The 15,032-nt window shown below is 37.1% G+C and overlaps 1 protein-coding gene across 1 annotated transcript; it reads left to right on the top strand.

The window, feature by feature from the left end:
- Window positions 1-3,645: 3,645 nt before the first annotated feature.
- polr1d (RNA polymerase I and III subunit D) lies at window positions 3,646-14,802 on the top strand. Its single transcript, XM_028815982.2, has 5 exons — window positions 3,646-3,780; window positions 6,645-6,742; window positions 10,649-10,725; window positions 13,478-13,560; window positions 14,429-14,802. The coding sequence occupies exons 1-5, from the start codon at window positions 3,739-3,741 to the stop codon at window positions 14,474-14,476; spliced, it is 348 nt and encodes a 115-aa protein (XP_028671815.1). The 5' UTR covers window positions 3,646-3,738; the 3' UTR covers window positions 14,477-14,802.
- The last annotated feature ends 230 nt before the right edge of the window (window positions 14,803-15,032 follow it).

Here is a 15,032-nt window from a genome sequence, read left to right as displayed (position 1 = left end):
AATCCTGTATGATTTATCACAGAATCGCTTTACGACATTCATGTCTCTGGCGACTCTTTCTATGAAGTCAGCAGACAGATTGGGAGAGCATGGGGGTGTTTGGTGGTCATGAGGTCGCTGGAAATCTGAGGTCGTGTGGATATCTATGCCCAAAGACAAAGGTCCAAGTCTTTACAGTCCTGGTGCTTCCTGTCTTGCTATATGGTTGTGAGACATGGACCCTATCCAGTGACCTGAGATGAAGGCTGGACTCCTTTGGTACTGTTTCTCTCCGGAAAATCCTTGGGTACTTCTGGTTTGACTTTGTGTTGAATGAGTGGTTGCTCATGGAGTCCCGAATGAGGCAGATTACCGGCATTGTAAGGGAGCGTCAGTTATGGCACTACAGCCATGTGGCGCGTTTGCCCGAGGTTGATCCAGCTTGTAGGATCCTCATTGTTGTGGACCCGGGTGGCTGGACCAGGCCAAGGGGTCGCCCACGTAACACCTGGCTGCAGCAGATAGAGGGTCATTTCTGGAGGCTGGGACTTGACAGTGTGTCTGCCTGGGGGGGGTTGCCAACTGGAATCCCCAGTTGTTTCATCGTGTGGTGGGTGTGGCAACACACTGTACCAGTGCATGTCTCGCAACTTGACTTGACTTGATTACCAATGATTAAGTGATGTGGTACAGAAGTGCAAACATTAGCACTGCTGCTTCCAGGACCCAACATTTCCGGTTTTTAATCACCTACCAACTCATCTGTGTGCACGTTGCACATTCTTCCTGTGTCTGCATAGGCTTTCTTCCTACGTGCTCAGGAACGCAGGTGATGTTAACTGACAAACAATTGTAAATTGGTGCTAGTGTGTACTTATGTGGTTCTGAGATTGACTGGTGCCATTGTCCACAGCAGTTTCCTTCCTGGCACCCAGTGCTGCCAGGATAGGCACCAGAGTTCTGTGGCCCAGAACTGCATTAACTGGGTTTGCGAATATTATAATTATGTGACTAGTTACAATGAAAATCAGGGACAAGTCTGTTCATGCTTGGTTTACAATGTTTTTTTAATAACAGAAAGTATCTGTTTCCACTTGACAAGAGATGATGTTTCTGTCATTAAATGATTTATGCTGTTGAGGGCACTCTGGAGCAGACTATCTACCCAAAAAGACACCCAGAAAGGGATGGGAAGGGAACTGTATTATACAAAAATAAATATACAAGGGAGGGTGAATGAATGATCAAAAGAACACAAATGGGAAACCAAAAGGATAGCTATATCCCTCTGGGCCTTGTTGAACAATTCCAGGATAAATACCAAACTGTATAACGTAAATGGTTCTACCTACCACTTAATCTTCCCATTAACTGGACAAGCCATTAGTTATGTATCTCTTCCATCCATCCATTGTCCAACCCGCTGAATCCAAACACAGGGTCACGGGGGTCTGCTGGAGCCAATCCCAGCCAACACAGGGCACAAGGCAGGAACCAATCCCGGGCAGGGTGCCAACCCACCGCAGGACACACACAAACATACCCACACACCAAGCATACACTAGGGCCAATTTAGAATCGCCAATCCACCTAACCTGCATGTCTTTGGACTGTGGGAGGAAACCGGAGCGCCCGGAGGAAACCCACGCAGACACGGGGAGAACATGCAAACTCCTCGCAGGGAGGACCCGGGAAGCGAACCCAGGTCCCCAGATCTCCCAACTGCGAGGCAGCAGCGCTACCCACTGCGCCACCGTGCCGCCCGTTATGGATCTCTTTCAATTCCAAATTCATCTGACTTTGGAAGTGAAGGCCCTTATGAGGCTAGTCCTGTGAATACTTCCGGCACAACAACAGCCAATCAAGAAGCACTCCTTGATCACCTTGGTTCAAATTGAAACTCCTACAAATGCTACAATTCACAGGAATCTCTACTGGAACATGAACCACAGCAACAAAATAATGCTGCTTCCGCTCACTAACAGCTTAGAGAATAATTGCTCCAGTAGAGTTAACCCCAGCTGAAATCTGTAGGCATGATATTCCAGCCATTGCATATAGTTTTTGTAGTTCTCTCCATACACTTGTTCTCCCATTACAATATACACATTAAACACCATTTAAGAGACAAAAAAAACTTGAAAAAAAATAACTTAATGCACCTATTACTTTAATAGCAGCAGCCAGTTAACAAGAATTCTTAAAACCGGGAAGTGTCAGATTGAGTGGTGTGTCTAAATTGGCCCAGTTTAAGTGATAGTGAATGTGCAGGGGAAAGAAAGCCCATCCATACTGGTTCCTGCCTTGTGCTTCTTGGATATATACTACTCCGACGCCAAACTGAGGAATTACATGGAGGCAGAAATGGATGGGTGAATAGAACACTGGAGCAATAAATGTCACACAATGAGTCAGCTGTGGTGAATAAACTTTTAACTCCACATTTACAACCTGGTAGTTTAGCCACACCATGCATCTATCTTATAATAAATGCTCAAATATAACTAAACAGGGACCTAATCAGACAATATCCTCTTTTACCTTGTTTTTCTATATAGTAACAAACAAGACTGTTTTTAGATTGCACAGTAAGATATTTGTCCGAGTTTAACTGAGAGTGCGTGTACATTAGGATTTCCTCCCCATGTTCTTAGCACTGGGTTCGAAACAGATGTATGGATGACCAGTGTTTAAAAGTACAGCTATCACAATTGTTTACAACTAATCACGTACATTTTACTCATCAAAACTTTAATTTTAAATAAATAAAATATTTTGTTGACTCTTGCTTTGATGCCCGCTTAAGTAGGTACAACGTAAAATAAAGACTGGTAGTGGGTAGTTGTCAGCTTCTGGCGTAGGTAAAATACAGTCATTTATTTATTTCAAAATATCCCCGTGTACTTGGGTTTGACAAATAATCTCAGCGACAGGATTCTGTTTTGTTGTCACTTCAGCTAATTGTGAATGCGATTAAATAATAAACGCTACATCTGTCAATATGTCTAGCAGTTGAAACTGAAAGCATCATCAAACGAAAAACGCTGGCCCAAAGTCACCCGATTTACTTCACATGGGTCTAACATTCTACATTTTGTGTACAAAAGAATTTCACGTAAGTTCATTTCATATTCCTTTTTTGTGTAAAGACTGCACATAAAATCAGTGAAGACCTCAAAAAAAGTGTTATATAAACGAAACAAAACATATGTTGGGTAAATTAACATGTAGTAGTTCTATTAAACAGATTTTTACTCGAGCGTCTCTGCCTGAATTTTGCAGTACTGTATCTCCCTATTACACAATCACGCACAACAAATTCAGGTTAGTGTTACTTTACCTAAAAGAGTTAGAGTTCTCTTCAACCTCCACGGGCAGGCAGCTTTTTCTTAAATTGAATTGTTTATATTCCCTTTGCCCACTACTGGTTCCGCATATGTTTGTTTTCCCTTTCTTTTCACAAGTGATAAAGCAGTGAACGCTACATCCACTTCCGTCGCCGAAAGGCACGATGGGAGTTGTAGTTGAAATGAGGCAGGCAAAAATGAAATTGTGGAGTGGGATGCCTTTGGAAAAGACGCTTTTATTGTTGATCTTGTATTGGTCGTTACAAACAAATATAATTTGTCTGTAAAATTATTTTGTCGTAGCAGAATAATTAATATTTAAAGACTGACAAAAACAACATTTCGTCTCCTTAGCCCACGTGTTTTTACGTAAAAAGAGTGCGCCAGGTCCTAGCTGTTCTACACGAACAGCATGGCAACCGAAGGTGTATCGAGAAAGCCCGTTTTAGAAATGGTAGGTAAAATTTAACATTCATTACTTTGTTATGTTTTGACATGTATAAAAGGTGTATAATTAGGCTTGGCTGTTTGCAGTTGTCCAGAGCTCAATTTGAAACATATTTGAGTCTTTATTTCTACTTCTACATTTCAGTTCGTTCGTTAAAATCAACTCAGTGATTTCAAACTTTAGCCATTGAAAAGGGTTGTTTGAGGGGTGTGTTGGAACTACTTGAATTTGCAAAGTTTCCTTGGCTTGTAATATTAGTAAAGACGTTCACATTAAGTTTAACTACACAGTGATGGAGATAACCGTGTCTTAACCATTAAACCATATAGCATCAGTCTACATCATTGATTTTTTACGGGTGTAGAATGAATATGACTTTGAATGCACTGATTTAGTTAGTTCATCATAAAGTTTTTTTTTTTTCTTTTCTTTCAGTTTTCTTACAAATCTTTAGGCTCAAGCCATCTTTAAGTAACAAACCGCCAGAGGCGTTTTTAAGTCGTTGTAACTTTATAGTGCTTTTGTTATTCTCCCCTCTATGATTCGTTAATGCATGTGTATATTGACCAGTGCTTCTCTATACATTCTGTTTTCTTAGCGGGAGCAAAAATATTACTATAGTAATACTATAATACAAAATAATACTATACATTGTAAATAATAATTACATTGTATATTTTTACTTTTTTTAAATAATGATGTGGCATTGTACCGGGAAAAAGATACAGGGCTGAGGTGGTCACACAGTGTTGGAATGATATGAAAAGGATAACAGATTTAAACAGATCTTTGAAAGTAATCCATGATCAAAGAAAATACAATATAAAATAAAATGAAAACATGCTAAAACTGTTTCAGGTCTTAAATAATGCATTTTAAAGAAGAAAAAAAATCAAAACTGTAGGATGAATGCTTAAGCACATGTTTGACATTTTATAAATGCCTATACTGTAGTTCATTTAAGTTTACAATATTTCAGTGTTGTAATTTACAGTACAGTAATCCATCTTCACTGAAATTTTTTAACACATTTCAACCATTTTTTGTAAAATAAGTAATAAAGCATTATGTCCTTTTTCTGAAATTTCCATTAAGTCATTTTCAGTGCAAGGGCTAACTTGAGTTACAAAAGTTGGCTTGAGGGGAGTTGTTCACATCCCGAGGAGAACCTGTAATTTAATTTATTATCAGAATTAAACACTAGAGAAAATAAATAAAGTCTAGATTTTAAAGACCTTTTGGAAAGTACAATAACAACCAAAAGTTCTGTTAATGTAAGTGTGTTACAAGACAATTATCAAACTTCAAGGCATCTTCCTTATCTTGGTCAACTAAAACAGGAATAGTAGAGAATAATTTTAATTCAAGTGTGAACAATAAAAGAGGCACAGCATATCAGCCTTATATAGTGAACATGAGCATTTATAAGCCGATCACTAGTTTGGCTGCACTTGTTTTTCGTTAGAATTTCTGTCAGCCAGCGCTGGCCGTATGTGGATGTGAACTGAAATAAAGACCTGTGTTCACACTGAACACAACTTCTTTGCAGCATATGGTATAAAGGATTGAGGAATAAACTTCTGGATGAAAGTTGTTCTAGTATTTTTTTTTTTTTTCTCAACTGATGCATATACTTAAACTTTATTTTAAAACTACAGCTCGCTTTTTTTGGGCCTTTGCCAACACATCTCGATGAGATTGAAGAAATTGGGACATGTGGAAAACTGTAACTGTATTAATTGTGTGCATTACTAAAGGCAGTTTAAAGAAAACATGCCTTTGACTTTTTAATTCTGTTACAGAGAGAGAGAGAGAGAGAGAGAGAAACAAACAAACACATGACCCCCTACGAGACAAAATTATCTTTATTAAGGAATTTTAATATTCAGTATTTGTCATTATTGTAATTTCACCTTTAATGTTAATTGTATGCCGCGTATGATTGCTCTGATCCTGGAGATCCTGCTTAATACCCACTATAAACTGAACTATGTAGTCTTTCAGATTTGTGTCATGATCTGTTCTGTATTACCTTACTTTTTGTATTTTGTTCTGGTGGAATATTTTTTCCTGTAGGAGGTAATGCAGCACAGCTATCAACTGGAATCAGCTCAGCTATAGCTGGGTGTGATGTGTTTCTCTTCTGCTATTGTGGCATCTATCTCCAGTACCTGGAGAAGTACATCTTTCTGGCTGAATCAAGCCATACCCCACTTTGCTTTTGAATGTATTTAACTAGATTGTCCAAAAGATAAAAATGTCACCAGATGAAAAGTAAACGCCTGTATTTATGAGTCACATTTATTTCTTTAAGTAAACTTAATCTTTTCCATTTATCCAGTAGCAAAGTTACTCCTCCATGTATCATCTTGAATCATTTATTTCAGCTTGAGGTTGTGCAAGCCAGACCTATCTTAAAAGGGCAATGTTTGGTAAGAGGTAAGTCCATTGAAGGGCATGCTAGTGCATCCACCTTTAGACATGGGTAAATTTATTATTCCTTGGAAACCCACATGAACATGTAGATATAGTGCAAACACCCCTTGAGCTTTTTAAATACAACTGAGCAAATGACACAGCTGTATTGCAATTCTTCAAAATGAACCAGACATTTCATGAAATGTTTTTTTTCTTTTCAGTTCTTTCTTACAGAAATTATTTTGTTTGTTTAAATGTATTTATTCTGCTTTGTAGTTCGGAAAAGAACCATTCTGTCATTGATTAATATAATGATTAATTCACTTTAGTTTGTTTCCTTATGCCCTCAATATAGGAAAGCTCTGTTAGCAGAAAGACTGCATTTGTGTGCCATCAGTGTATTTATATGCAACTCCTTGTACATATTCTCTTTGTTTCTCCTGAATCTCTAGGTGCAAGCAGAAGGTGCAGATGAATCCTGTGTCACCTATGTCATGCATGATGAAGATCACACTTTGGGGAATTCTCTCCGCTATATGATAATGAAAAAGTAAGTGAGAAAAAAACATGGGGTAGAGGACAGAAACCAGTTGAGGTCAGACACTACTTTTAGTACTTTGTATTTCTATAATGGAAAGATGGGATAAACTCCTTTTTATAATAATATTGTCCTGGAATCCATAAATAGTTTTGGTTTTAATGCAAGTTCTAGGGAATTGGAGAATACACTTATTTTTACAATATGTAAACCTTTTTCCAGTATGACTGTATTCAGATGTTTGACAGAATAATGCAGTGTGGGAGAAATACTTTTGGCACATTTTAGGAAATTTTTTTTTTTTTTCCTTCTAACGGGATTTCTTTGTGTGTTTCTCTTTACCTGTATTACGTGGTTCCAATTTTGCTCTTGAATTCATTGCTCACTCATGTTTTATATAGAATCATTAACAGCATGTGTATCACAAGTTGCTTTATAAAGCAAAAAGAGATTACAATTCACTATACAATTCATTAAAACTTTTACATTGAAGATCACTAAATACATTTTGTTTAGTAGACTGATATAATTGTACTTGTTAATATTAATTGCTTATGAGTTTATAACCCCCTTATGTAAATTGTAGATGCATAGACAATGCTAAGATTTATTAAAGAGAATACAGAGTCGGAAGAACCTAAAAAAATAAAAAAATCGCACAACAGGTCCGGGTGGTTCGTTGTGTAGTGGGTACAGCAACATGCTATCAGCGTATGTTCCCAACACAGTCAGTCTAGTCCACGCTTGTAGGGAATCTCAGCCTATCGCAATAGCAGCAGATAGTAAGCAGTCCTAAATGAGGCACAAGTCCAACTGAAATCAAAACAAATACATTCACTCTTATGTTCTTTTTTTTTTAAAAAGCAAAATATTAGCCTCACAAATCTCTTTATCATTCTCATAACTTTTCTTGGTTAACTATAATGCTGCCATGATCCTAACTAGACTGACCTGGCCTCCCATTTCTAAACAACTTTTTCTAGACCTTGCTTAGGAATATCCATATTATCCCAGGACAACTAAGAGAGATACTATATAATCCATCTAGTATGACCTGGTTTGGTTTCTCCATGTTGCTCTTGTGGGCAGCACTGTTTGTACCTCTTTAACGACATGCTCAAACAGTCACCACTGAATTTTCTTGATAAAGATAAGCAACAGTTCTACTCTTGGGCCCCCTTCATATTGCTGTGCTTCTCACATTTACATGGAAAGTGGACCTGGTAATCCTGTGAAGGAATCTTATTTTGGTTCTTCTTACCTACTGTCGAATTCTTTCACTCTACCCCAGAGCTCAGGACTTAAGCTCATTATGGGGGTGTAGACGGACTGGTAAATCATGGACTTTGCCACTTCTTTGCTACCACAGTCCAATGCAATGTTCATAAAACTGCCAGCTCTGCACCAGTTAACAGGTAAATCTCATGATCACCCCCTCCCTCACAACAAGACAATGATGCACTTGAACACCTCCCCTTGGGGCATGCCACTCTTTTGAGCAGAGGAACATGATCTCCGATTTACAGGTGCTATTTCACATCCCTACTGCATCACACTCACCTGTGATAAATTGTTGCAGTGCCCACTAGAGAATTGTCTGGTTAGGCCAACAGCTGACAACATCATCTGGAAACAGGCAAAGATTAAACTCTTAGGTTTCCAAAATGGATACCTTTCACACTGACCACATTGAACAGTTTTGACTTAAAAGCATCTGTTCAGACTCGTCTCTCTTTCCGCAAATACTATGACAGAATGGCACACATACCAAACTCCATGCTCCATGTTTACCAAATTCTCATGATCCTGCAAATAACTTTGCAAGGGTTAAGATTTGTTCCACTCTTCACTCTCGATTAAATCCACATTTTCTTCTGGATTGAAATTTCTGACTAAGCTTTGCCAGGGAGAATGAGGATTGTTATTCTTCGGCAATTGGAAACAAATTCTTCTATATATGTATATAAAAGGTAAATCAGAGCTGCAAGCGAACAGAGCCAAATGCCATGTATACCATAATGCACTCAGAGCAACATACTTGCGCTGTCATGGTATACTTTTTGAATTGAGCTAATGTAAACTTTTATTTCCAGCACAAGTAACAAACTGCAGAAGTGTTGACTATTCAAATATATGATTAAAAATAGTTGTATGGATTTATTAACCTTTTATTTGGTCTCATTCCTTTCTACAAATAGCAATGTGTTTCTATACATAGATTTGTAAGTGGCTTGATTTTTCATTTTTAAAAAATTAATTTGTCCATGTATTTATTGCCCATAATACATTAATAGAAAATACATTTACGGGATACAGCAAATGGTAGTTGGAAATATGACGACTAGCCATCCCCCACAGCTTCTCCCACGTAGAAGTGAAACGGGACAGTGAGGAGGGTCCTGCCTAGTTGCCTATTCCTGACGTCACACTTTCCCCCTCAGCCCGCAGCCTCTGTCTTGGATTAGCAGGAATACATCGCTCCTGCAAGAGAACTATGATTCTTAGCGCAATGAGAGAAGTGAATAAGTAAATTATCCAGATCTTATTATATGATATCATTTACTGTTAAATTCTGCTCCGTAATTCTAAAAATTTTTTTTTTTTTGAGGATTTGTTCTGTGTATTGTATTGTATTGACCCCCTTCTTTTGACACCCACTGCACGCCCATCCTACCTGTAAAGGGGTCTCTCTTTGAACTGCCTTTCCCAAGGTTTCTTCCATTTTTCCCTACTAGGTTTTTTTGGGAGTTTTTCCTTGTCTTCTTAGAGAGTCAAGGCTGGGGGGCTGTCAAGAGGCAGGGCTTGTTAAAGCCCATTGCGGCACTTCCTGTGTGATTTTGGGCTATACAAAATTAAACTGTATTGTAAGTGCAAAATCAACCAGTATGTTCAAGCAAATTCTAGAAAAAATCCCGCTCTAAATCTGTTAAGTAGTTCTATTGTTCACTAGCTAAGCAGATCTAAGATACGTCCCGAGGCAGGTATGTGAGTAAGGAGGGCCCTGCCCCCCTCCCTTTGGCCCACTGTGCCTCTCTCGGAATCGCGCAAATAAATCGGTACAGCAAGTGAACAATGATACTTAGCGCAGTGAGAGAGGTCGCAAAATCAACCGGACTGTTCAAGCGGATTATAGAAAAAACCTGTTCTAAATCTGTTAAGTAGTTCTCTTGTGAAAAATGGACAATCGTTGGATTATATATATATATATATATATATATATAGCCTCTTTAATAAAATCCCTGTTTGTGTTCATGTCTTCTGGTGAAGTGCGCATGCGCGGGGCACGGAGCGATGCTTCAAAGGCCGCCTGAAGCGTCACACAAGACGGAGAGGGCAGGACCTATAAAATATCGCGCGGCAGATTCAATCGGATTTCGGTAAATGAGGTAAGACCTTAAACAGAAAACACGAAAATCGGGTACTGAGACACGGAGACCAGCTTCCCCATTGTTGTGCAAGTGTTCACTCTGAGGATATCAGATTTGCGATTAAGAAGCTTGGCCTGGTAAAGTAAAAGTGGATTTATTTTCGCACACATTACATCAGTTGCTGGGGAGAATCTGCTGATTGCCCACTGTTGTCACAGAAAATTAAAAGCATATTACGGAAAGCAAAGCCAGTATTACTGCCAGAGAAAATTACAGGCATTTTAAGGAAAAAATGTAATGAGGTAAAAGGTCCCTTGCCATTTAATATAGACTGTTCCTACTAATGTTTGTGAACTACTGTATGTATGTATGTATGTATGTGTTTATGTGTGTGTGTGTGTGTGTGTGTATATATATATATATATATATATATATATATATATATATATATATATATATATATATATATATATATATATATATATATTATATAATATGCGAGATTGTATAAGCAATGCCTTGTTAATAAAAAATATTACTCTTATTACAGTCCCGAAGTTGAGTTTTGTGGATACAGCATCACTCATCCTTCAGAGAGCAAAATAAATTTCAGAATTCAAACAAAAGGTCAGTGTGTTTTCTTCTTTTTTTTTTTTTTTTTAAGTCACTTGTAGATATTGTTATAAATTTGTCAGGAAGTTATTTAAATTTTTACCTAGTTTTAAGATTTTTTTTTTTTTTAAAGTAAATGAATTTGGGGTGAAAATGGACTTAATAGATTTCAAATGCATTACCAGTACCTTTTCATGTGTAGCATGAATGTAGTGGCAATTTGGAAGGCAGTACATTTTAAATAAGTGTGCATATGATTGCCCAGTAATGCTTTTAGTAGATTAACCTGTAGTTCAAACTCTGAATAAAGAGAAAAAAGGCATGCTGTTAATTCTTTAATCGTGTATTATTATTATTATTGTATTTTTCAAAATTGTATTACATGTACTGTTTATTTTGTTGTATTTAATGACCTAATATCAAGCCATGCACTGAGTAGAACTATGTTTGCGTACTGCCTAATTTTATGTTAAGAAATTGTTAAATATCTTAATCTATTATAGCTACGACTGACATAGTCACTTGCCAAAGGCAATTGATAAGATATACAGTTATTAAACATCTCATGACTATTTTATGGAATGATAGATAGATAGATAGATAGATACTTTATTAATCCCGATGGGAAATTCACATTCTTCAGCAGCAGCATACTGATACAATAAATAATATTAAATTAAAGAATGATAATAATACAGGTGAAAAAAACAGACAATAACTATGTATAATGTTAAATATTAACGTTTACCCCCCCTGGTGGAATTAAAGAGTCGCATAGTTTGGGGGAGGAACGATCTCCTCAATCTGTCTGTGGAGCAGGACAGTGACAGCAGTCTGTGATACAAGATGTTTTCCAAAGCCTCGTGACTCTCCCCTGTTCCAGGCTCAGGTTGAAGATGCGCTGTAGAGGACCCCCCAGCTCCGATGCACAGACCTTCAGCAGTCGTGGCGATACTCCATCTGGACCCGCTGCTTTGCTGGCACGAAGTCTCCTCGGCTCTCTGCTCACTTGCGCTGTTGTTATTATGGGTGGGGATGTTTTTCCTATGCTGGTATCAGCAGAAGGATGTGTGGAGGGTGCAGTACTCCGAGGTGAGAGTGAGAGTGGGTTAGGGTGGTCAAACCTGTTAAAAAAGTTGTTCATTTGGTTTGCTCTCTTCACGTCTCTCTCAATGGTGGTACCCCGCTTCAAGCTGCAGCCAGTGATGATCTTCATCCCATCCCACACTTCCTTCATGCTGTTATTCTGCAACTTCTGCTCCAGCTTTCTCCTGTACTGCTCCTTCGCCGCCCTGAGTTGGACTCGGAGTTCCTTCTGCACGCGCTTGAGCTCATGCTGATCACCGTCTTTAAAAGCCCTTTTCTTCCGATTCAAAAGGCCCTTGATGTCACTTGTAATCCATGGCTTGTTGTTAGCATAGCAGCGTACTGTTCTTACTGGAACTACAATGTCCATACAGAAGTTGATGTAGTCAGTAGTGCAGTCAACAACTTCCTCAATGTTCTCATTATGAGATCCTGCAGGATATCCCAGTCTGTAGTTCCAAAAAGTTCTCTCAGAGTATTCTCAGCCTCCAGGGTCCACTTCCTGAATGATCGTGTGGTTGTAGGTAGGACTCTAACTTTTGGTTTATAGTGAGGCTGAAGCTGAACCATGAATTGATGAATTGGTCACAATTTCAGTGTATGTCTTATGGGTTAATAGGCGACTTTTTATTTTTGACTACAGTATTAAGTTTTATATAATAGTTTTTTTAAGTCATTGACTGTATAATTCTTTAAGATTTGCCCAAAAGAGAATATCCCTTGATTATTTTATTCTTTTCAGTCTTTTGTCCTAAGACCTTTTTTGTGATATGCTGCTTCATCTTGGTAATTGTTAGCACCTGGTTTCAGTTTGTACATGTGTATGTTTTCAGCCAATACCTGCAGATAGGACTTTTTTTTATTTTTTAACCATATATCTAAGCCAGTTGATGCTGTTGTTTTTTATGCATTGATGGCTCTAAGCACAGACTTGAATTATACTTTGGAAAAAATTTCTGCTTCCAAGGTTATTTGATAAAGAAACTGATCAATGACAATTTTTAACCACAGTTTGGTGCTAATCACCATGTAGAGAAGTTGAGATTTTTATGTAAAAATGTAAGAGCATGACAGTGATCTAAACCAATATGGCTTTGTCTGTCACTGGATCCAGTTAATCTCTTTTGGCAGAATCTGTATCTGTGTGTCTAGTTTGTAACAGAAGATTTATGGAATAAGTGGCTAGTTTTTTTTTTTTTTTTTTTTTTTTTTTAAATAGCTGTTTTATTCTGTAAATAGTTTATTCCATAATATTTTTCAATCCCTTAATGAAACACCTTTTTAATGGTTAGCTTTATAATCATTAATAGTAACACATGTTACTTAATATGTAGAATGGTACATTTCATTTATCTTTTATGGTGTACTTTTAGTTGGTGATTTGCAAATTATGATGATGCCCGGAAATACTTTAAACATTACAACAAAAACATAAAATATGCAGGACAAAAAAGGTACTAATGGTTACTTTTTCATGAAACCACCTTATTACTTTTAAATGTATAAACCCAATTACCAAGCAGTAAAACATTAATTCAAAACTGCATACTGTCAGTAGTGTTAAGGTATGTGTTTTGCCTTGATTCTAAATGAATTTATGCAAAATTTAGGTTACCTTTATTTGATTTCATGTATTTCTTTGATATTATTCAAGTATTCTTATTTAAACGTTTTCTCTTAGGAGGACTTCCTGCCATAGAACCATTTCGCAGAGGGTTGACTGAACTAAATGATTTGTGCCAGCATGTGCTTAACACATTTGAGGTAATAATAATGAAGTTCATACATATCTTTTGTGTGTGAGCAGGTTTACAGCAGGTCTTTTAGTACATTTGGCAAAGATTAAGGGTACCTGGGCATGTTTGGTGTTTTGGACCAATTACCTATGTAGGTATCAGATGATCTACTAATTTCTTGCCTCCATGTGTTCCAAAAGGGTCAAATTAAAGAAGGAAGATTTCCAGATAAAGAAAGGAGGGGTGCTGAAAGATTTCCAGCAAGAGGCAGTGCCATCCTTAGCAGGTTGACTGGATAACAGAAAGATGCTGTAAAAAGAGTTCTAGTGGTAGAATAATATGAGGGGGAAAATGTTCGAGCGAATAGATTTAAGAAAATGAAACACGGGATTGGATAGTATTGGAATTGCCTCCAGTGCAGGTCAGATGGTGAAAATCTGGGTAAGAGTTTGTTAAATCATTGAGACACTTTTCTGTTAAGTATAACATTGGGTTGCATGGTATACTGGTAATGACAAAGTAGCAACAAACCCAATTTTTAAAATGGTACAATACCATTATTTTGTTAAATTACGGTACCAGTATGGTAGTTGGTAGTTTTTTTACACCTTGCATTCTGCCATTTCTGTGCGTGATATGAATTCCAAGAGGGACCGTCCGTTGTTGGATTTTAATATACATTGTTTCTTGACAAATGAAAATTGTCTTAAAATATACAATCTTTAATGTAATTTCAGTCCTGAGTTAATTGATGTTAAATTTTACTCTGCTATAATGAAACACATGTGCCTTTTAGAAGTTTAGATTTTTTTTTTTATGGGTTTAGGCAATATTCTTTCTGCCAACTGTTATTCTAATAAGTTTTTTTTTTGCTTTTTTTTTATATACTCTTGCAGATGAGTGTGAAGGCATATGAACAACAGAGTTTTGAGGACATGGCATAACTGAAGAAGAGAGAGAGTAGAATCGGAAAAGTAACAGTTGTCTGAGCATTCACAAGCCTCTGGAGTATTTCCTGGCTTTACACACCTGCAGGAAAAAATTAACTTCATTGTCTACTGGCATAAATAATTCATGCAACTGTAGATGGCCATTTTGAGAAACCTGTCTTGATATCCCACATGTTACAGTGACTCTTCCTACTTTCTCATCTACTTGTTTGTTTTAAAACTTGAATTTTTTTTTTTAATTTAAGTTAAATATCCCATTTTCAAATGCAATATGCATATTGTATTGAACCTTTTTATAAACCTTTTAAATGGATTTTCCTGAAAATGCTTTTTTTTTTAATTTTTTTTATTAAAAAATTTAATTTCAATTTGTCAACACTGAACATTTTGGTTTAAAATATGCTAAGTGATTCATCTGGTCATAAAATCTTGGACATGGACAATTTTAAAAATCCGAGTATTAAAATAGCATTCAAAATAGTTGCATATTTAGGAAGCATCTCTAATTTTAACGACTATAGGGTTACAAATGACATCAATAATTTAAGCC

Source organism: Erpetoichthys calabaricus, chromosome 12 (genome assembly GCF_900747795.2).
Source record: "Erpetoichthys calabaricus chromosome 12, fErpCal1.3, whole genome shotgun sequence".
NCBI lineage: Eukaryota > Metazoa > Chordata > Cladistia > Polypteriformes > Polypteridae > Erpetoichthys > Erpetoichthys calabaricus.
This window is presented reverse-complemented; position numbering and strand designations above follow the sequence as displayed.